At 51.2% G+C, this 24,770-nt stretch overlaps 1 protein-coding gene across 2 annotated transcripts in view; it reads left to right on the top strand.

The window, feature by feature from the left end:
* Positions 1 to 2,055: 2,055 nt before the first annotated feature.
* Positions 2,056 to 24,770, top strand: part of LOC122944820 (trafficking protein particle complex subunit 10-like) — a 37,535-nt gene continuing 14,820 nt past the window's right edge. For both annotated transcript variants that reach the window (XM_044303486.1, XM_044303485.1), the window contains exons 1-5: positions 2,056 to 2,192; positions 5,901 to 5,982; positions 6,145 to 6,280; positions 23,236 to 23,432; positions 24,222 to 24,417. In XM_044303486.1, the coding sequence (XP_044159421.1) occupies positions 2,117 to 2,192; positions 5,901 to 5,982; positions 6,145 to 6,280; positions 23,236 to 23,432; positions 24,222 to 24,417 (687 nt within the window). In that variant the 5' untranslated portion in view covers positions 2,056 to 2,116. The remainder of the gene's footprint in view (positions 2,193 to 5,900; positions 5,983 to 6,144; positions 6,281 to 23,235; positions 23,433 to 24,221; positions 24,418 to 24,770) is intronic.

Genomic DNA, 24,770 nt, shown 5'->3' with positions numbered 1-24,770 from the left:
AGAGATACAGATGGAGGACAGGCAGACTTCAGAGATACAGATGGGAGGACAGGCCAGGCCTTCAGAGGATACAGATGGACAGGCAGGCCTTCAGACATACAGATGGATGACAGGCAGGCCTTCAGAGATACAGATGGACAGGCGGGCTTCATACAGATGGAGGACAGGCGGGCCTTCAGATATACAGATGGAGGACAGGCGGGCCTTCAGAGATACAGATGGAGGACAGGCAGGCCTTCAAGATATACAGATGGAGGACAGGCAGCCTTCAGAGATACAGATGGAGGACGAGTCAGACTTCAGAGATACAGATGGAGGACAGGCAGGACTTCAGAGATACAGATAGGACAGGCAGGACTTCAGAGATACAGGAGGACACAGGACTTCAGAGATACAGATGGAGGACAGGCAGCTTCAGAGATACAGATGAGGACGCAGGCCTTCAAGATACAGATAGGACAGGCAGGCCTTCAGAGATACAGATGGAGGACAGGCAGGCCTCAGAGATACAGATGGAGGACAGGCAGGCCCTTCAGAGATACAGATGGAGGACAGGCAGGCCTTCAGAGATACAGATGGAGGACAGGCAGGCCTTCAGAGATATACAGATGGAGGACAGCGCAGGACTTCAGATATCAGATGGAGGACAGCAGGACTTCAGAGATACAGATGGAGGACAGGCAGGCCTCAGAGATAGATGAGGACAGCAGGGCCTTCATAGATACAGATGGAGGACAGGCAGGCCTTCAGATATACAGATGAGGACAGTCAGGCCTTCAGAGATACAGATGGAGGACAGGCAGGCCTTCAGATATACAGATGGAGGACAGGCAGGCCTTCAGAGATACAGACGGAGGACAGGCAGGCCTTCAGAGATACAGACGAGAACAGGCAGGACTTCAGATACAGACGGAGAACAGGCAGGCCTTCAGAGATACAGACGGAGAACAGGCAGGCCTTCAGAGATACAGACGGAGGACAGGCAGGCCTTCAGAGATACAGACGGAGGACAGGCAGGCCTTCAGAGATACAGACGGAGGACAGGCAGGCCTTCAGAGATACAGACGGAGGACAGGCAGGCCTTCAGAGATACAGACGGAGGACAGGCAGGCCTTCAGAGATACAGACGGAGGACAGGCAGGCCTTCAGAGACAGACGAGACAGGCAGGCCTTCGAGATACAGACGGAGGACAGGCAGGCCTTCAGAGATACAGACGGAGGACAGGCAGGCCTTCAGAGATACAGACGGAGGACAGGCAGGCCTTCAGAGATACAGACGGAGGACAGGCAGGCCTTCAGAGATACAGACGGAGGACAGGCAGGCCTTCAGAGATACAGACGGAGGACAGGCAGGCCTTCAGAGATACAGACGGAGGACAGGCAGGCCTTCAGAGATACAGATGGAGGCAGGCAGGACTTCAGAGATACAGATGGAGGCAGGCTGAGCCCCAACCAAGCACTTGACCAGAACTGGTTGATGCAAAGGAAGCCATGGCCACCGCAACAGAAGAGAAATAAGAGCTATCTTCTCAGAATGACCCCCTCTCCGGTGTAGGGGTATAATGGGGTTCCACATAAGACCCCCGAGACGATCTCTCCGTACAGGCCGCTGCCTCAGAGCGCGTTCACAGAACCGCAACGGAACTGAATACGGACACAGACAACAATATACGGTCAGGTGAATGGGCCCTAAAGAAATGACGTCACCTCCGGGCCCTAAATAGTCACAGAAATGCTGTCACCAGGAGGCAGCACCAGCAGCTGCACAGCCCCAACCTAACTCCATGACAACATCTACGTCTGACGTCATACACGTCTCAGCACATGACAGGGGAGGTAAGGGCAGCACGCAGACTCTGAGCCCAATATGCCCATGTCATAGATGGCGGAACGGCGTCCATCACGTGGTAGTCTATTAGCCAATCCCCCTGACTATAACACGCACGCCTCTCTGGAGCTGACCAGTACGCGGCGGACTACAAGCCACGCCCCCTTGTCACCATCTAGCCAATGCCAGGCCTCCGCATATTCCGGAAATGATTGGCCGGGTGAGGAGGAAGCCGGAAGTGACTGCGCGGTGACTGCTGAGCCCGGAATGGAGCCGTGACCGGAGCCCATGGAAGGGGCGGGGCCTGGGGGAACCGGAGAAGCAGGGGTGGTGTACACCATGGAGAACAAGCCCATAGTCACCTGTAAGAGCCCCCGACCCCATGTAGACGTGTGCGGAGCCACCCACCGCTCCCCTGTGTGTACCCCTATATACACCCTGTGTGTACCCCTATATACACCCTGTGTGTACCCCTATATACACCCTGTGTGTACCCCTATATACACCCTGTGTGTACCCCTATATACACCCTGTGTGTACCCCTATATACACCCTGTGTGTACCCCTATATACACCCTGTGTGTACCCCTATATACACCCTGTGTGTACCCCTATATACACCCTGTGTGACCCTATATACTGCTCTATACATCCTGTGTACCCCTATATACACCCTGTGTGTACCCCTATATACACCTATATACTGCTCTATACACCCTGTGTGTACCCCTATATACACCTATATACACCCTGTGTACCCCTATATACACCTATATACACCCTGTGTGTACCCCTATATACTGCTCTATACACCCTGTGTACCCCTATATACCCCTATATACACCGTGTGTTCCCCTATATACACCCCTGTGTACCCCTATATACACCCTGTGTGCCCCTATATACTGCTCTATACATCCTGTGTACCCCTATATACACCCTGTGTCCCCCTATATACTGCTCTATACACCCTGTGTGCCCTATATACACCCTGTGTGCCCCTATATACACCCTGTGTGCCCCTATATACACCCTGTGTGCCCCTATATACACCCTGTGTGCCCCTATATACACCCTGTGTGCCCCTATATACACCCTGTGTGCCCCTATATACACCCTGTGTGCCCCTATATACTGCTCTATACACTCAGTGTGCCCCCCTATACTGCTCTCTCTCTCTCTATATATATATATATATATATATATATATAATATATATACATCCTGTGTGCCCCTATATACATCCTGTGTGCCCCTATATACTGCTCTATAGATGCTATGTACCCCTATATACATCCTGTGCCCCTTTATATTGCTCTATACATCCTGTGTACCCCTATATACATCCTGTGTACCCCTATATACATCCTGTGTACCCCTATATATATCCTGTGCCCCTAAATACTGCTCTATACATACTGGGTGCCCCTATTTACTGCTCTATATATACGATGTACCCCTATATACACCCTGGGTGCCCCTATATACACCCTGGGTGCCCCCGTGTACCCCTCTATACTGCTCTATATATACGGTGTGCCGCTCTATGCGTCCCGCTGGCCCCTGTATATCCTGTGTACCCCTTTTCACTCCTCTATAGATCCTGTGTGTACCCCTATATATTCCTGTAACTGCCCCAATATATACACCTGTACATTCTGCTGCCTGTAGATCCTGTGTGTACCCCTATATACTCCTGTACTGCCCCCATATATACACCTGTAGATTTTGCTGCCTATATGCTCCTCTTTTCGGCATATACAGGTACGGTATATGGAGGAGGTTATTGTATAGGTGCTGCTTTTGGAGGAGCCTACATGTAGACTATTTGGGTACTGTGTATTGAGGAGAGCACATCACGTCACCTGTATATAGGTACACACCCTGTGTGTACCCCTATATACACCCTGTGTGTACCCCTATATACACCCTGTGTGTACCCCTATATACACCCTGTGTGTACCCCTATATACACCCTGTGTGTACCCCTATATACACCCTGTGTGTACCCCTATATACACCCTGTGTGTACCCCTATATACACCCTGTGTGTACCCCTATATACACCCTGTGTGTACCCCTATATACACCTATATACTGCTCTATACACCCTGTGTGTACCCCTATATACACCTATATACACCCTGTGTACCCCTATATACACCTATATACACCCTGTGTGTACCCCTATATACTGCTCTATACATCCTGTGTACCCCTATATACACCCTGTGTGTACCCCTATATACTGCTCTATACACCCTGTGTAGCCCTATATACACCCTGTGTGTACCCCTATATACACCCCCGTGTACCCCTATATACCCCTATATACACACCCCCGTGTGCCCCTATATACACCCTGTGTACCCCTATATACTGCTCTATACACCCTGTGTACCCTATATACCCCTATATACACCGTGTGTTCCCCTATATACACCCCTGTGTACCCCTATATACACCCTGTGTGCCCCTATATACTGCTCTATACATCCTGTGTACCCCTATATACTGCTCTATACACCCTGTGTGCCCCTATATACACCCTGTGTGCCCCTATATACACCCTGTGTGCCCCTATATACACCCTGTGTGCCCCTATATACACCCTGTGTGCCCCTATATACACCCTGTGTGCCCCTATAGACACCCTGTGTGCCCCTATATACACCCTGTGTGCCCCTATATACACCCTGTGTGCCCCTATATACACCCTGTGTGCCCCTATATACACCTGTGTGCCCCTATAGACACCCTGTGTGCCCCTATATACACCCTGTGTGCCCCTATATACACCCTGTGTGCCCCTATATACACCCCGTGTGCCCCTATATACACCTCTATACACCCCGTGTGCCCCTATATACTGCTCTATACACCCTGTGTACCCCTATATACACCCCGTGTACCCATATATACTGCTCTATACACCCCCGTGTGCCCCTATATACACCCCCGTGTGCCCCTATATACACCCCCGTGTGCCCCTATATACACCCCCGTGTGCCCCTATATACACCCCGTGTGCCCCTATATACACCCCCGTGTGCCCCTATATACACCCCCGTGTGCCCCTATATAGACCCCCGTGTGCCCCTATATACACCCCCGTGTGCCCCTATATACACCCCCGTGTGCCCCTATATACAGCTCTATACACCCTGTGTGCCCCTATATACACCCTGTGTGCCCCTATATACACCCTGTGTGCCCCTATATACTGCTCTATACACTCAGTGTGCCCCCCTATACTGCTCTCTCTCTCTATATATATATATATATAATATATATACATCCTGTGTGCCCCTATATACATCCTGTGTGCCCCTATATACTGCTCTATAGATGCTATGTACCCCTATATACATCCTGTGCCCCTTTATATTGCTCTATACATCCTGTGTACCCCTATATACATCCTGTGTACCCCTATATACATCCTGTGTACCCCTATATATATCCTGTGTGCCCCTAAATACTGCTCTATACATACTGGGTGCCCCTATTTACTGCTCTATATATACGATGTACCCCTATATACACCCTGGGTGCCCCTATATACACCCTGGGTGCCCCCGTGTACCCCTCTATACTGCTCTATATATACGGTGTGCCGCTCTATGCGTCCCCTGTATATCCTGTGTACCCCTTTTCACTCCTCTATAGATCCTGTGTGTACCCCTATATATTCCTGTAACTGCCCCAATATATACACCTGTACATTCTGCTGCCTGTAGATCCTGTGTGTACCCCTATATACTCCTGTACTGCCCCCATATATACACCTGTAGATTTTGCTGCCTATATGCTCCTCTTTTTGGCATATACAGGTACGGTATATGGAGGAGGTTATTGTATAGGTGCTGCTTTTGGAGGAGCCTACATGTAGACTATTTGGGTACTGTGTATTGAGGAGAGCACATCACGTCACCTGTATATAGGTACAGTAAGAGGGGGAGGAGACCTGTCGCTTGTATACAGGTCCTATATATGGAGGGGGATGCATGTCTTTTGTATATACGCCACCTCGTTCCTCTGTGTTTGACGTTGGGTTTTGCTGGTTTTTAAGGTGCCGGAGACCAGAGTTTGTTTACTGCAGTTTATTCCACCCTCACCCAGCAGCTTCCTCGGGAGCCCATGGAATGGCGGAGGTGAGTGCGGTGTGGGTAGCCCTCCTGAGGTTTGGTTGCTTGTCACATCTGTTGCCTTCAGGTGGACTCTGTAGAATAACATGGGACGTCTGTCTGACATCAGGGTCCCTGTTGTTGAGTATCCCCCTCCAAATCGAGTGACCCTCTTCTTCTCACTCTTAGGGCGTATGGTCGTGCTCCTAAGATGATCCACCTTGAGTCCAACTTTGTCCAATTTAAGGAGGAACTTCTGCCTAAAGAAGGGAACAAGGCTCTTCTGACCTTCCCGTTCCTGCACATCTACTGGACAGAGTGCTGTGTGAGTATCTGCAGGTTTCTCCCTAATTAGTAGACAATGAGGGGTTAAGTGATAATCTGAGGCCCCGATATCAATGGCTCTACACTGCAGTGCTGGGGGCATCCTCAGGTAAGGACCTTCTACTTGTCAAGTGGCAGCGTGAATGCTATATGTGAGCGATAAACCGAGAGAAGTCACGTGTGGTGAAGAGGACCACACACCACTGGTGGTCTCAGACACCAGTCCTTTCCTGGGAAAGTTAAGATGTCATCCCTGTCAGTTACATTCAGTCTGCGTGGCCAGGACAAGAGGCCAGAAGATACTTCTTCAACATCTGAGGCTACGTCTACGAGCAGGCCAGCTCCATGAATCTTCTTCATTACTTGCCCTTTATGGACCAGGACCAGTGAAGAAACTGACTTCATGTATGTCAGGCGGAGAATACATCTAAGAAAGTAGAGATTAAACCTATAGATGAGGTGAATCCATCCATCTGCAGACATTGCCCATCTAGGACATGCCAGTACATCGCAGTTATGCCATAGCTGGGTCACCACTGCTGATAGATACCTAGGTTCCTTCAAGGTTTTTCTTGATTGGCTGTCCTGCCATGTTAAAAGATGGAAACTCAGTCTAAGTGGCTGACTGTATATCGCCAGAAAAGGCAAGAACTCCAGGTCAAAGATGTGGTGGGAATCCTGGATGAAAAGGGGCTGCTGTGTACACAGGGGGTGCTTGTCTGGCATCTGTTTTCTGTCCACTCACCATGTCGGGGGACGCTCCGGGACGTCGTCTGTATAGGATGTGATGATATATGTCGGGGGGCGGTCTGGGACGTCTGTATAGGATGTGATGATATATGTCGGGGGACGGTCTGGGACGTCTGTATAGGATGTGATGATATATGTCGGGGGACGCTCCGGGACGTCGTCTGTATAGGACGTCGTAATATATGTCGGGGGACGCTCCGGGACGTCTGTATAGGATGTGATGATATATGTCGGGGGACGCTCCGGGACGTCTGTATAGGATGTGATGATATATGTCGGGGGACGCTCCGGGACGTCGTCTGTATAGGACGTCGTAATATATGTCGGGGGACGCTCCGGGACGTCTGTATAGGATGTGATGATATATGTCGGGGGACGCTCCGGGACGTCTGTATAGGATGTGATGATATATGTCGGGGGACGCTCCGGGACGTCGTCTGTATAGGATGTGATGAGATATGTCGGGGGACGCTCCGGGACGTCGTCTGTATAGGATGTGATGAGATATGTCGGGGGACGCTCCGGGACGTCGTCTGTATAGGATGTGATGAGATATGTCGGACGCTCCGGGACGTCGTCTGTATAGGATGTGATGATATATGTCGGGGGACGGTCCGGGACGTCGTCTGTATAGGATGTGATGATATATGTCGGGGGACGGTCCGGGACGTCGTCTGTATAGGATGTGATGATATATGTCGGGGGACGGTCCGGGACGTCGTCTGTATAGGATGTGATGAGATATGTCGGACGCTCCGGGACGTCGTCTGTATAGGATGTGATGATATATGTCGGGGGACGGTCCGGGACGTCGTCTGTATAGGATGTGATGATATATGTCGGGGGACGGTCCGGGACGTCTGTATAGGATGTGATGATATATGTCGGGGGGACGCTCCGGGATGTCTGTATAGGATGTGATGAGATATGTCGGGGGACGCTCCGGGACGTCGTCTGTAAAGGATGTGATGAGATATGTCGGGGGACGCTCCGGGATGTCTGTATAGGATGTGATGAGATATGTCGGGGGACGCTCCGGGACGTTGTCTGTATAGGATGTGATGATATATGTCGGGGGACGCTCCGGGACGTCGTCTGTATAGGATGTGATGAGATATGTCGGGGGACGCTCCGGGACGTCGTCTGTATAGGATGTGATGAGATATGTCGGGGGACGCTCCGGGACGTCGTCTGTATAGGATGTGATGAGATATGTCGGGGGACGCTCCGGGACGTCGTCTGTATAGGATGTGATGAGATATGTCGGGGGACGCTCCGGGACGTCGTCTGTATAGGACGTCGTAATATATGTCGGGGGACGCTCCGGGACGTCGTCTGTATAGGACGTCGTAATATATGTCGGGGGACGCTCCGGGACGTCTGTATAGGATGTGATGATATATGTCGGGGGACGCTCCGGGACGTCTGTATAGGATGTGATGAGATATGTTGGGGGACGCTCCGGGACGTCGTCTGTATAGGATGTGATGAGATATGTCGGGGGACGCTCCGGGATGTCGTCTGTATAGGATGTGATGAGATATGTCGGGGGACGGTCCGGGACGTCTGTATAGGATGTGATGATATATGTCGGGGGACGCTCCGGGATGTCTGTATAGGATGTGATGAGATATGTCGGGGGACGCTCCGGGACGTCGTCTGTATAGGATGTGATGATATATGTCGGGGGACGCTCCGGGACGTCGTCTGTATAGGATGTGATGAGATATGTCGGGGGACGCTCCGGGACGTCGTCTGTATAGGATGTGATGAGATATGTCGGGGGACGCTCCGGGACGTCGTCTGTATAGGACGTCGTAATATATGTCGGGGGACGCTCCGGGACGTCGTCTGTATAGGACGTCGTAATATATGTCGGGGGACGCTCCGGGACGTCTGTATAGGATGTGATGAGATATGTCGGGGGACGCTCCGGAACGTCGTCTGTATAGGATGTGATGAGATATGTCGGGGGACGCTCCGGGATGTCTGTATAGGATGTGATGAGATATGTCGGGGGACGCTCCGGGACGTCGTCTGTATAGGATGTGATGAGATATGTCGGGGGACGCTCCGGGACGTCGTCTGTATAGGATGTGATGAGATATGTCGGGGGACGCTCCGGGACGTCGTCTGTATAGGATGTGATGAGATATGTCGGGGGACGCTCCGGGACGTCGTCTGTATAGGATGTGATGAGATATGTCGGGGGACGCTCCGGGACGTCGTCTGTATAGGATGTGATGAGATATGTCGGGGGACGCTCCGGGACGTCGTCTGTATAGGATGTGATGAGATATGTCGGGGGACGCTCCGGAACGTTGTCTGTATAGGATGTGATGAGATATGTCGGGGGACGCTCCGGAACGTTGTCTGTATAGGATGTGATGAGATATGTCGGGGGACGCTCCGGGATGTCTGTATAGGATGTGATGATATATGTCGGGGGACGCTCCGGAACGTTGTCTGTATAGGATGTGATGAGATATGTCGGGGGACGCTCCGGAACGTTGTCTGTATAGGATGTGATGAGATATGTCGGGGGACGCTCCGGGAGGTCTGTATAGGATGAGATATGTCGGGGGACGCTCCGGAACGTCGTCTGTATAGGATGTGATGAGATATGTCGGGGGACGCTCCGGGATGTCTGTATAGGATGTGATGATATATGTCGGGGGACGCTCCGGGACGTCGTCTGTATAGGATGTGATGAGATATGTCGGGGGACGCTCCGGAACGTTGTCTGTATAGGATGTGATGAGATATGTCGGGGGACGCTCCGGAACGTTGTCTGTATAGGATGTGATGAGATATGTCGGGGGACGCTCCGGGATGTCTGTATAGGATGAGATATGTCGGGGGACGCTCCGGAACGTCGTCTGTATAGGATGTGATGAGATATGTCGGGGGACGCTCCGGGATGTCTGTATAGGATGTGATGAGATATGTCGGGGGACGCTCCGGAACGTCGTCTGTATAGGATGTGATGAGATATGTCGGGGGACGCTCCGGAACGTCGTCTGTATAGGATGTGATGAGATATGTCGGGGGACGCTCCGGGATGTCTGTATAGGATGTGATGAGATATGTCGGGGGACGCTCCGGGACGTCGTCTGTATAGGATGTGATGAGATATGTCGGGGGACGCTCCGGAACGTCGTCTGTATAGGATGTGATGAGATATGTCGGGGGACGCTCCGGGACGTCGTCTGTATAGGATGTGATGAGATATGTCGGGGGACGCTCCGGGACGTCGTCTGTATAGGATGTGATGAGATATGTCGGGGGACGCTCCGGAACGTCGTCTGTATAGGATGTGATGAGATATGTCGGGGGACGCTCCGGAACGTTGTCTGTATAGGATGTGATGAGATATGTCGGGGGACGCTCCGGGATGTCTGTATAGGATGTGATGATATATGTCGGGGGACGCTCCGGGACGTCGTCTGTATAGGATGTGATGAGATATGTCGGGGGACGGTCCGGGACGTCGTCTGTATAGGATGTGATGAGATATGTCGGGGGACGGTCCGGGACGTCTTTATAGGATGTGATGATATATGTCGGGGGACGCTCCGGGATGTCTGTATAGGATGTGATGAGATATGTCGGGGGACGCTCCGGGACGTCGTCTGTATAGGATGTGATGAGATATGTCGGGGGACGCTCCGGGACGTCGTCTGTATAGGATGTGATGATATATGTCGGGGGACGCTCCGGGACGTCGTCTGTATAGGATGTGATGAGATATGTCGGGGGACGCTCCGGGACGTCGTCTGTATAGGATGTGATGAGATATGTCGGGGGACGCTCCGGGACGTCGTCTGTATAGGACGTCGTAATATATGTCGGGGGACGCTCCGGGACGTCGTCTGTATAGGACGTCGTAATATATGTCGGGGGACGCTCCGGGACGTCTGTATAGGATGTGATGAGATATGTCGGGGGACGCTCCGGAACGTCGTCTGTATAGGATGTGATGAGATATGTCGGGGGACGCTCCGGGATGTCTGTATAGGATGTGATGAGATATGTCGGGGGACGCTCCGGGACGTTGTCTGTATAGGATGTGATGAGATATGTCGGGGGACGCTCCGGGACGTCGTCTGTATAGGATGTGATGAGATATGTCGGGGGACGCTCCGGGACGTCGTCTGTATAGGATGTGATGAGATATGTCGGGGGACGCTCCGGGACGTCGTCTGTATAGGATGTGATGAGATATGTCGGGGGACGCTCCGGAACGTCGTCTGTATAGGATGTGATGAGATATGTCGGGGGACGCTCCGGGACGTCGTCTGTATAGGATGTGATGAGATATGTCGGGGGACGCTCCGGGACGTCGTCTGTATAGGATGTGATGAGATATGTCGGGGGACGCTCCGGGACGTCTGTATAGGATGTGATGATATATGTCGGGGGACGCTCCGGGACGTCGTCTGTATAGGATGTGATGAGATATGTCGGGGGACGCTCCGGGATGTCTGTATAGGATGAGATATGTCGGGGGACGCTCCGGAACGTCGTCTGTATAGGATGTGATGAGATATGTCGGGGGACGCTCCGGGATGTCTGTATAGGATGTGATGAGATATGTCGGGGGACGCTCCGGAACGTCGTCTGTATAGGATGTGATGAGATATGTCGGGGGACGCTCCGGGATGTCTGTATAGGATGTGATGAGATATGTCGGGGGACGCTCCGGGATGTCTGTATAGGATGTGATGAGATATGTCGGGGGACGCTCCGGGACGTCGTCTGTATAGGATGTGATGAGATATGTCGGGGGACGCTCCGGAACGTCGTCTGTATAGGATGTGATGAGATATGTCGGGGGACGCTCCGGGACGTCGTCTGTATAGGATGTGATGAGATATGTCGGGGGACGCTCCGGGACGTCGTCTGTATAGGATGTGATGAGATATGTCGGGGGACGCTCCGGAACGTCGTCTGTATAGGATGTGATGAGATATGTCGGGGGACGCTCCGGAACGTTGTCTGTATAGGATGTGATGAGATATGTCGGGGGACGCTCCGGGATGTCTGTATAGGATGTGATGATATATGTCGGGGGACGCTCCGGGACGTCGTCTGTATAGGATGTGATGAGATATGTCGGGGGACGGTCCGGGACGTCGTCTGTATAGGATGTGATGAGATATGTCGGGGGACGCTCCGGGATGTCGTCTGTATAGGATGTGATGAGATATGTCGGGGGACGGTCCGGGACGTCTGTATAGGATGTGATGATATATGTCGGGGGACGCTCCGGGATGTCTGTATAGGATGTGATGAGATATGTCGGGGGACGCTCCGGGACGTCGTCTGTATAGGATGTGATGAGATATGTCGGGGGACGCTCCGGGACGTCGTCTGTATAGGATGTGATGATATATGTCGGGGGACGCTCCGGGACGTCGTCTGTATAGGATGTGATGAGATATGTCGGGGGACGCTCCGGGACGTCGTCTGTATAGGATGTGATGAGATATGTCGGGGGACGCTCCGGGACGTCGTCTGTATAGGACGTCGTAATATATGTCGGGGGACGCTCCGGGACGTCGTCTGTATAGGACGTCATAATATATGTCGGGGGAAGCTCCGGGACGTCTGTATAGGATGTGATGAGATATGTCGGGGGACGCTCCGGAACGTCGTCTGTATAGGATGTGATGAGATATGTCGGGGGACGCTCCGGGATGTCTGTATAGGATGTGATGAGATATGTCGGGGGACGCTCCGGAACGTCGTCTGTATAGGATGTGATGAGATATGTCGGGGGACGCTACGGGACGTCGTCTGTATAGGATGTGATGAGATATGTCGGGGGACGCTCCGGGACGTCGTCTGTATAGGATCTGATGAGATATGTCGGGGGACGCTCCGGGACGTCGTCTGTATAGGATGTGATGAGATATGTCGGGGGACGCTCCGGGACGTCGTCTGTATAGGATGTGATGAGATATGTCGGGGGACGCTCCGGGACGTCGTCTGTATAGGATGTGATGAGATATGTCGGGGGACGCTCCGGGACGTCGTCTGTATAGGATGTGATGAGATATGTCGGGGGACGCTCCGGAACGTCGTCTGTATAGGATGTGATGAGATATGTCGGGGGACGCTCCGGAACGTCGTCTGTATAGGATGTGATGAGATATGTCGGGGGACGCTCCGGAACGTTGTCTGTATAGGATGTGATGAGATATGTCGGGGGACGCTCCGGGATGTCTGTATAGGATGTGATGATATATGTCGGGGGACGCTCCGGGACGTCGTCTGTATAGGATGTGATGAGATATGTCGGGGGACGCTCCGGGACGTCGTCTGTATAGGATGTGATGAGATATGTCGGGGGACGCTCCGGAACGTCGTCTGTATAGGATGTGATGAGATATGTCGGGGGACGCTCCGGGACGTCGTCTGTATAGGATGTGATGATATATGTCGGGGGACGCTCCGGGACGTCGTCTGTATAGGATGTGATGAGATATGTCGGGGGACGGTCCGGGACGTCTGTATAGGATGTGATGATATATGTCGGGGGACGCTCCGGGACGTCGTCTGTATAGGATGTGATGAGATATGTCGGGGGACGCTCCGGGATGTCTGTATAGGATGAGATATGTCGGGGGACGCTCCGGAACGTCGTCTGTATAGGATGTGATGAGATATGTCGGGGGACGCTCCGGGATGTCTGTATAGGATGTGATGAGATATGTCGGGGGACGCTCCGGAACGTCGTCTGTATAGGATGTGATGAGATATGTCGGGGGACGCTCCGGGATGTCTGTATAGGATGTGATGAGATATGTCGGGGGACGCTCCGGGATGTCTGTATAGGATGTGATGAGATATGTCGGGGGACGCTCCGGGACGTCGTCTGTATAGGATGTGATGAGATATGTCGGGGGACGCTCCGGGACGTCGTCTGTATAGGATGTGATGATATATGTCGGGGGACGCTCCGGGACGTCGTCTGTATAGGATGTGATGATATATGTCGGGGGACGCTCCGGGACGTCGTCTGTATAGGATGTGATGAGATATGTCGGGGGACGCTCCGGGACGTCGTCTGTATAGGATGTGACGAGATATGTCGGGGGACGCTCCGGGACGTCGTCTGTATAGGATGTGATGAGATATGTCGGGGGACGCTCCGGAACGTCGTCTGTATAGGATGTGATGAGATATGTCGGGGGACGCTCCGGGACGTCGTCTGTATAGGATGTGATGAGATATGTCGGGGGACGCTCCGGGACGTCGTCTGTATAGGATGTGATGAGATATGTCGGGGGACGCTCCGGGACGTCGTCTGTATAGGATGTGATGATATATGTCGGGGGACGCTCCGGGACGTCGTCTGTATAGGATGTGATGATATATGTCGGGGGACGCTCCGGGACGTCGTCTGTATAGGATGTGATGAGATATGTCGGGGGACGCTCCGGGACGTCGTCTGTATAGGATGTGATGAGATATGTCGGGGGACGCTCCGGGACGTCGTCTGTATAGGATGTGACGAGATATGTCGGGGGACGCTCCGGGACGTCGTCTGTATAGGATGTGATGAGATATGTCGGGGGACGCTCCGGGACGTCGTCTGTATAGGATGTGATGAGATATGTCGGGGGACGCTCCGGGACGTCGTCTGTATAGGATGTGATGAGATATGTCGGGGGACGCTCCGGGACGTCGTCTGTATAGGATGTGATGAGATATGTCGGGGGACGCTCCGGAACGTCGTCTGTATAGGATGTGATGAGATATGTCGGGGGACGCTCCGGGACGTCGTCTGTATAGGATGTGATGAGATATGTCGGGGGACGCTCCGGGACGTCGTCTGTATAGGATGTGATGAGATATGTCGGGGGACGGTCCGGGACGTCTGTATAGGATGTGATGATATATGTCGGGGGACGCTCCGGGACGTCGTCTGTATAGGATGTGATGATATATGTCGGGGGACGCTCCGGGACGTCGTCTGTATAGGATGTGATGATACAAACTACTCACAAAAAGTTGGGCTATTTAGCTAGTAAGTGAAATTTCAGGCTGACCCTACAATGCCCTCTGACCTTTACAGGAGAACGTAATGTGACCTCCTCTGACCTTCTGAATGCACACGTCCAAATGTTTAGGGTTTCAGGACTTTTTGCACAACTTGCTGTTCTCTAAAGCCTCATTCACACATCAGTATTTTAGCGCGGTCTGTGGGTCAGTGTTTTTGGCACGGATGCATGCTCTATTGTGTCCGTATTCACGGATCCATCACGTCCGTTATAGTCTATGGGTCAGTGAAAACCACGGATGCCATTCGTGTTGCGTCCGTGTTTCACGGATGATTAAGAGATGCTTTGGAAATTAATTTTTCAGCTGTTCAGTGTCAGTGAAACACGGACGCAACACGGACAGCAAAAAACTGACACATGGACCCAACACGGATCCTTCACAGAAGCATCACTGACAACCTGCTCACGGATTTCAGCACTGACACAGACGTGTGAATGACACTTAATTCACACCAGGTGTTTGATCCATGAATCGCCCAATAAATGCCCTGGTTCTATTAGAATTGGTATTAGTATGAAACATCCGAAGTCGATTCGCATAAAACTTCGTTCCAAAACTGTACGGAGCAGGAGCTGGAGCTCCATACAGTATTAAAATGTATTGGTTCCAATGCGCCAAAGGCTGTACACATATCCCTCGGTGGCTATATAAGGGGTGTGATAGGCTGTCTGCACACATATCCCTCGGTGGGTATATAAGGTGTCTGATAGGCTGTCTGCACACATATGCCTCGGTGGCTATATAAGGTGTGATAGGCTGTCTGTACACATATCCCTTGGTGGGTATATAAGGTGTGTGATAGGCTGTCTGCACACATATCCCTCGGTGGGTATATAAGGTGTGATAGGCTGTCTGCACACATATCCCTCGGTGGTATATAAGGGGTGTGATAGGCTGTCTGCACACACATCCCTCTGTGGGTATATGAGGTGTGATAGGCTGTCTGTACACATATCCCTCGGTGGGTATATGAGGTGTGATAGGCTGTCTGTACACACATCCCTCGGTGGGTATATAAGGGGTGTGATAGGCTGTCTGCACACATATCCCTCGGTGGGAATATAAGGTGTGTGATAGGCTGTCTGCACACATATCACTCGGTGGGTATATAAGGTGTGATAGGCTGTCTGCACACATATCTCTCGGTGGGAATATAAGGTGTGTGATAGGCTGTCTGTACACATATCCCTCGGTGGGTATATAAGGTGTGATAGGCTGTCTGCACACATATCCCTCGGTGGTATATAAGGGGTGTGATAGGCTGTCTGCACACACATCCCTCGGTGGGTATATAAGGTGTGATAGGCTGTCTGCACACATATCCCTCGGTGGGTATATAAGGGGTGTGATAGGCTGTCTGTACACATATCCCTCGGTGGGTATATGAGGTGTGATAGGCTGTCTGTACACATATCCCTCGGTGGGTATATAAGGTGTGTGATAGGCTGTCTGCACACATTTCCCTCGGTGGGTATATAAGGTGTGTGATAGGCTGTCTGCACACATATCCCTCGGTGGGAATATAAGGTGTGTGTGATAGGCTGTCTGCACACATATCACTCGGTGGGTATATAAGGTGTGATAGGCTGTCTGTACACATATCCCTCGGTGGGTATATAAGGTGTGATAGGCTGTCTGCACACACATCCCTCTGTGGGTATATAAGGTGTGTGATAGGCTATCTGCACACATGTCCCTCATGTGACCCCATTTCAGAAAGAAGACACCCCAAGGTATTCCGTGAGGGGCATATTGAGTCCATGAAAGATTTAAATTTTTGTCCCAAGTTAGCGGAAAGGGAGACTTTGTGAGAAAAAACAAAAAACAAAACAATTTCCGCTAACTTGTGCCAAAAAAAATAATCTATGAACTCGCTATGCCCCTCATTGAATACCTTGGGGTGTCTTCTTTCCGAAATGGGGTCACATGTGGGGTATTTATACTGCCCTGGCATTTTAGGGGCCCTAAAGCGTGAGAAGAAGTCTGGGATCCAAATGTCTAAAAATGCCCTCCTAAAAGGAATTTGGGCCCCTTTGCGCATCTAGGCTGCAAAAAAGTGTCACACATGTGGTATCGCCGTACTCAGGAGAAGTTGGGGAATGTGTTTTGGGGTGTCATTATACATATACCCATGCTGGGTGAGAGAAATATCTCGGCAAAAGACAACTTTTCACATTTATTTTTTTTATACAAAGTTGTCATTATAGAGAGATATTTCTCTCACCCAGCATGGGTATATGTAAAAAGACACCCCAAAACACATTCCCCAACTTCTCCTGAGTACGGCGATACCACATGTGTGACACTTTTTTGCAGCCTAGGTGGGCAAAGGGGCACATATTCCAAAGAGCACCTTTAGGATTTCTCAGGGCATTTTTTACACATTTTGATTTCAAACTACTTCTCACACATTAGGGCCCCTAAAATGCCAGGGCAGTATAACTACCCCACAAGTGACCCCATTTTGGAAAGAAGACACCCCAAGGTATTTTGTGATGGGCATAGTGAGTTCATGGAAGTTTTTATTTTTTGTCACAAGTTAGTGGAATATGAGACTTTGTAAGGAAAAAATAAAATAAAAAAAATCATAATTTTCTGCTAACTTGTGACAAAAAATAAAAAGTTCTATGAACTCACTATGCCCATCAGCGAATACCTTAGGGCAGGCATGTCCAAACTGCGGCCCTCCAGCTGTTGCAAAACTACAACTCCCAGCATGCCTGGATAGCTTACAGCTATTAGGGCATGCTGGGAGTTGTAGTTTTGCAACAGCTGGAGGGCCGCAGTTTGGACATGCCTGCCTTAGGGTGTCTACTTTCCGAAATGGGGTCATTTTGTGGGGTGTTTCTACTGTCTGGGCATTGTAGAACCTCAGGAAACATGACAGGTGCTCAGAAAGTCAGAGCTGCTTCAAAAAGCGGAAATTCACATTTTTGTACCATAGTTTGTAAACGCTATAACTTTTACCCAAACCATTTTTTTTTATTTTTTTTTTTACCCTAACATTTTTTTATTTTATCAAAGACATGTAGAACAATAAATTTAGAGAAAAATTTATATATAGATGTCGTTTTTTTTGAAAAATTTTACAACAAAGTGGAAAAATTTCATTTTTTTGCAAAAATGTAGGTAAATTTCGATTAATAACAAACAAAATGTCAGCAGCAGTGAAATACCACAAAATGAAAGCTCTATTAGTGAGAAGAAAAGGAGGTAAAATTCATTTGGGTGGTAAGTTGCATGACCGAGCGATAAACGGTGAAAGTAGTGCAGTGCCGAAGTGTAAAAAGTGGCCTGGTCATTAAGGGGGTTTAAGCTAGCGGGGTTGAGGGGGTTAAATATCTATCAGCGACATTGCAGAAGGCCTTGATGGTAAGGTAGGTCTTTTTGCTGATGACACAAAGATATGTAACAGGGTTGATGTTCCTGGAGGGATACACCAAATGGGAAAGGATTTAGGAAAACTAGAAGAATGGTAAAAAATCTAGCAACTAAAATGTAATGTTGATAAGTGCGAGATAATGCACCTGGGGCGTAAAAACCCAAGAGCAGAATATACAATCAGTGATACAGTCCTGACCTCAGTGTCTGAGGAAAGGGATTTAGGGGTCATTATTTCAGAAGACTTAAAGGTAGGCAGACAGTGTCATAGAGCAGCAGGAAATGCTAGCAGAATGCTGGGGTGTATAGGGAGAGGCATTACCAGTAGACAGAGGGAGGCGCTCATGCCGCTCTACAGAGCACTAGTGAGACCTCATCTGGAGTATTGTGCGCAGTACTGGAGACCATATCTCCAGAAGGATACTGATACTTTGGAGAGAGTCCAGAGAAGAGCTACTAAACTGGTCCATGGATTGCAGGATAAAACTTACCAGGAAAGATGAAAGGACCTTAACATGTAGAGCTTGGAAGAAAGACGAGACAGAGGGGAGATGAGAGAAACTGCTAAATACATAAAGGGAATCAACAAGGTAAAAGAGGAGAGAAGATTTACAAGAAGGAAAACTGCTACAAGAGGACAGAGTGTTACATTAGAGGGGCAAAGGGTTAACAGTAATATCAGGAAGTATTACTTTACTGAGAGAGTAGTGGATGCATGGAATAGCCTTCCTGCAGAAGTGGCAGCTGCAAATACAGTGGAGGAGGTTAAGCATGCATGGGATAGGCATAAGGCCATCCTCCATATAAGATAGGGCCGGGGCTATCCATAGTATTCAGTATATTGGGCAGACTAGATGGGCCACATGGGTCTTATCTGCCGACACATTCTATGTTTCTATGATGGTTGTGCTTGCTCTATGGCTTCCCCCTTACGCCCCCTCCAGCAGCTGTGGGATGCACTGCAGTCAGCATGGCTCCAGACAACCTACCTTGTAGAGTCACCCTCAGCCCGTCTAGCTTCTGTCCACGCTGCTCACGGCGGTCACTTTGGAGATCAGCTGCTGCTCAAAACAATGGGTCTGGATGGTGTATGTTTGGAGATGGTCCAGAACATGATGGTGGTGTGTATGGGGGAGGTGGGACTTCTTTCTGTGATGATGTATATGGGGCCAGTCTGTATAGCAGATATGATGGTGATGTCTGTCCGCAGCGCAGTCCAGTACAGGACTAGAAAATGTCCATATGTTTCCCACAGATGGGGGCGGTGCGGGATTCCTGGAGACCTAGTCAGATGGGGTCACAGTGCTGGTAGATTCCCACACACTATGCTGGGACCAGTCTGTGTGTGGGGGGGGGTTCTTGGGATCTGACGTCTGGAGCTGTGACGTCCTGTGTTATATACCAGGGCCGTGTGAGATTCTGCCTAAATGCAGCCGCACCAGCTGAGGTAGGAAGCTCCATACTGTGCACCCAGGGTGGCGGTGTCTATTACAGCTCGTGTATGGCGGGTAGAAGCCTGTATGCGGGTGATGTGTGTGTTATACGGAGGGTAGAAGCCTGTACCCGGGTGATGTGTGTGTTATATGGAGGGTAGAAGCCTGTACCCGGGTGATGTGTGTGTTATACGGAGGGTAGAAGCCTGTACCCGGGTGATGTGTGTGTTTATATGGAGGGTAGAAGCCTGTACCCGGGTGATGGTGTGTGTTATACGGAGGGTAGAAGCCTGTACCCGGGTGATGTGTGTGTTATACGGAGGGTAGAAGCCTGTATGCGGGTGATGTGTGTGTTATACGGAGGGTAGAAGCCTGTACCCGGGTGATGTGCGTGTTATACGGAGGGTAGAAGCCTGTACCTGGGTGATGTGTGTGTGTTATACGGAGGGTAGAAGCCTGTACCCGGGTGATGTGTGTTATACGGAGGGTAGAAGCCTGTACCCGGGTGATGTGTGTGTGTGTGTGTTATATGGAGGGTAGAAGCCTGTATGCGGGTGATGTGTGTGTGTGTGTGTTATACGGAGGGTAGAAGCCTGTACCCGGGTGATGTGTGTGTTATACGGAGGGTAGAAGCCTGTACCCGGGTGATGTGTGTGTTATACGGAGGGTAGAAGCCTGTACCCGGGTGATGTGTGTGTTATACGGAGGGTAGAAGCCTGTACCCGGGTGATGTGTGTGTTATACGGAGGGTAGAAGCCTGTACCCGGGTGATGTGTGTGTTATACGGAGGGTAGAAGCCTGTACCCGGGTGATGTGTGTGTTATACGGAGGGTAGAAGCCTGTACCCGGGTGATGTGTGTGTTATACGGAGGGTAGAAGCCTGTACCCGGGTGATGTGTGTGTGTTATACGGAGGGTAGAAGCCTGTACCCGGGTGATGTGTGTGTTATATGGAGGGTAGAAGCCTGTACCCGGGTGATGTGTGTGTGTGTGTGTGTTTATATGGAGGGTAGAAGCCTGTACCCGGGTGATGTGTGTGTGTGTTATACGGAGGGTAGAAGCCTGTACCCGAGTGATGTGTGTGTGTGTTATACGGAGGGTAGAAGCCTGTACCCGAGTGATGTGTGTGTTATACGGAGGGTAGAAGCCTGTACCCGGGTGATGTGTGTGTTATACGGAGGGTAGAAGCCTGTACCTGGGTGATGTGTGTGTTATACGGAGGGTAGAAGTATGTACCCGGGTGATGTGTGTGTGTGTGTTATATGGAGGGTAGAAGCCTGTACGCGGGTGATGTGTGTGTTATACGGAGGGTAGAAGCCTGTACCCGGGTGATGTGTGTGTGTTATATGGAGTGTAGAAGCCTGTACCCGGGTGATGTGTGTGTTATACGGAGGGTAGAAGCCTGTACCCGGGTGATGTGTGTGTTATACGGAGGGTAGAAGCCTGTACCCGGGTGATGTGTGTGTTATACGGAGGGTAGAAGTCTGTACCCGGGTGATGTGTGTTATACGGAGGGTAGAAGCCTGTACCCGGGTGATGTGTGTTATACGGAGGGTAGAAGCCTGTACCCGGGTGATGTGTGTGTTATACGGAGGGTAGAAGCCTGTACCTGGGTGATGTGTGTGTTATACGGAGGGTAGAAGCCTGTACCCGGGTGATGTGTGTGTTATACGGAGGGTTAGAAGCCTGTACCCGGGTGATGTGTGTGTGTTATATGGAGGGTAGAAGCCTGTATGCGGGTGATGTGTGTGTGTTATATGGAGGGTAGAAGCCTGTAAGCGGGTGATGTGTGTGTGTTATACGGAGGGTAGAAGCCTGTACCCGGGTGATGTGTGTGTTATACGGAGGGTAGAAGCCTGTACCCGGGTGATGTGTGTGTTATATGGAGGGTAGAAGCCTGTACCCGAGTGATGTGTGTGTTATACGGAGGGTAGAAGCCTGTACCCGGGTGATGTGCGTGTTATACGGAGGGTAGAAGCCTGTACCCGGTGATGTGTGTGTGTTATATGGAGGGTAGAAGCCTGTATGCGGGTGATGTGTGTGTGTGTGTTATACGGAGGGTAGAAGCCTGTACCCGGGTGATGTGTGTGTTATACGGAGGGTAGAAGCCTGTACCCGGGTGATGTGTGTGTTATACGGAGGGTAGAAGCCTGTACCCGGGTGATGTGTGTGTTATACGGAGGGTAGAAGCCTGTACCCGGGTGATGTGTGTGTGTTATACGGAGGGTAGAAGCCTGTACCCGGGTGTTGTGTGTGTTTACGGAGGGTAGAAGCCTGTACCCGGGTGAGTGTGTGTGTTATACGGAGGGTATAGAAGCCTGTACCCGGGGATGTGTGTGTGTGTGTGTTATACGGAGGGTAGAAGCCTGTACCGGGTGATGTGTGTGTTATACGGAGGGTAGAAGCCTGTACCCGGGTGATGTGTGGTGTTATACGGAGGGTAGAAGCCTGTACCCGGTGTGATGTGTGTGTTATACGGAGGGTAGAAGCCTGTCCCCGGGGGTGATGTGTGTGTTATACGGAGGGTAGAGAGCCTGTACCCGGGTGATGTGGGTGTGTGTGTTATACGGAGGGTAGAAGCCTGTACCCGGGTGAGTGTGGTGTGTGTTATCGGAGGGTAGAAGCCTGTACCCGGGTGATGTGTGTGTTATACGGAGTGGTAGAAGCCTGTACCCCGGTGATGTGTGTGTGTGTTATATGGAGGGTAGAAGCCTGTACCGGGTGATGTGTGTGTGTGTGTTATTACGGAGGGTAGACGCCTGTACCCGGGTGATGTGTGTGTGTGTTATACGGAGGGTAGAAGCCTGTACCCGGGTGATGTGTGTGTTATACGGAGGGTAGAAGCCTGTACCCGGGTGATGTGTGTGTGTGTTATACGGAGGGTAGAAGCCTGTACCCGGGTGATGTGTGTGTGTTATACGGAGGGTAGAAGCCTGTACCTGGGTGATGTGTGTGTTATACGGAGGGTAGAAGCCTGTACCCGGGTGATGTGTGTGTGTGTGTGTGTGTGTTATATGGAGGGTAGAAGCCTGTACCTGGGTGATGTGTGTGTGTGTGTGTGTGTTATCCGGAGGGTAGAAGCCTGTACCCGGGTGATGTGTGTGTTATATGGAGGGTATGATTCCTTCTGGGTGTTGTATTTGGCTGCCTCGCCTGTCGCTGCCTCGCCTGTCGCTGCCTCGCCTGGCGCTTTGTGTGTTTGAGGGGCTGAGGTTTTCTGTGGTCAGTGGAATACAACCCCGGCTGTGCTGTGTGCAGGGGCAGGATGGGGGTTGTGGGTGAGGTACATGACTGTGACCTGTGGCCTCTGTAACTGTTTGTAGGACACAGAAGTGTATAAAGCCACCACCAAGGATGACCTCACCAAGTGGCAGAATGTGCTGCGCGCTCACGGCACCACCGACTGGTTGATCGTTGTCGTAGAGAGTGAAGCCAAGAAGAAGAACAAAACCAACATCTTACCGCGCACGTCCATCGCTGACAAGATCCGGAGCGACTTCTGCAACAAGCAAAGCGACAGGTGATGGGGCGGGGGGAGGAGCGGGGTCATGTCCTGCACGTGTCCATATAAACATGCGGCGGTCCCCCATACACCAACATCTTAGCGTGCACGTCCATCGCTGCCCAGATCCGAAGCGTCCGGTGATGGGGCGGGGGTCGTGTCCTGCACGTGTCCATATAAACATGCGGCGGTCCCCCATACACCAACATCTTAGCGTGCACGTCCATCGCTGCCCAGATCCGAAGCGTCCGGTGATGGGGCGGGGGTCGTGTCCTGCACGTGTCCATATAAACATGCGGCGGTCCCCCATACACCAACATCTTATCGTGCACGTCTATCGCTGCCCAGATCAGGTGATGGGCGGCTTTACACATGCTTTACCCTATCACAGTACGCGGCAGCCATCATTCCATCTGGCGGCACATGTAGGTGATGATGAAGTTGTGAGCGTCCACTCACTTCTCGCAGTCATCTGGTAATTTTGTAAGGTTTGGATACGGCTTCAGAGAATGGCGCTTCGACCATGGGGAACTGGTACACAAGTCTTGTCTGGTGCACGTCTACCATGTGATGTGCACTGTATCGGGGGTGGCTCTCTCTGTGCTGCAGGTCATCCACACCTCTAGCTACTTCACTGGCCTCCCCCAGGCTGAGCCTCAGGATCCCCCCCATATGTCTTTCCGAAGTCTAACAACCCTGAGAATCGTGGCAGATGTTCATCCTCCATCAATAACGGCATGCACTGAAGGGTGGGATGGGTCCTTCATGGTCCTTGTTACTGGGGAGTGACAGGTGCTTGTCCTGCAGGTGCATGGTACTTGTGGACCCTCTGAAGGAAACATCCCGCTCCCAGGAGTCCTGGTCTCTCTTTCTGTCCAAGTTGCGCACGTTGCTCCTCACTTCCTTCACCCGTAACCTCGGACACTTTGAAGACGAGATGAGAACACTCCGAGAAAAGAGGACGGAGCCTGGCTGGAGCTTCTGTGACTATTTCATGGTCCAGGTCAGTTTCCAGCTCGGTCAGAATGTGTGGGAGGTTGTAGTCATCTCTGATTTGTCCTCTTATTCCAGGACTCCTGTCAGGGCGCTCAGGGGTCTCTGTGGAGAGCACGTGGTGGAGACACAGGCCTCGACATGGTCTTTTACGTCTTGATTGCACTTCAGTAAGAAGCTGCTTCATGGATGTCCTCCACACAAGGTGCGTGAAGCACCTGGCACCGCTCCCCACAGACTGCAGTTGTCTCCCTGACCTGAGCGTTCCTGCCCAGTGGTTGTCCTTCTCGGGATGTACACTGGAATAGAGGCCATAATGGGTCATTGTAGAATGTCCGCTGACTTAGGCCGTGTTTGTAGTGA

This window comes from Bufo gargarizans, chromosome 8, assembly GCF_014858855.1.
Source record: "Bufo gargarizans isolate SCDJY-AF-19 chromosome 8, ASM1485885v1, whole genome shotgun sequence".
NCBI lineage: Eukaryota > Metazoa > Chordata > Amphibia > Anura > Bufonidae > Bufo > Bufo gargarizans.
Note: the sequence above shows the minus strand (reverse complement) of the source record. Positions and strands in the feature narration are given on the sequence as shown.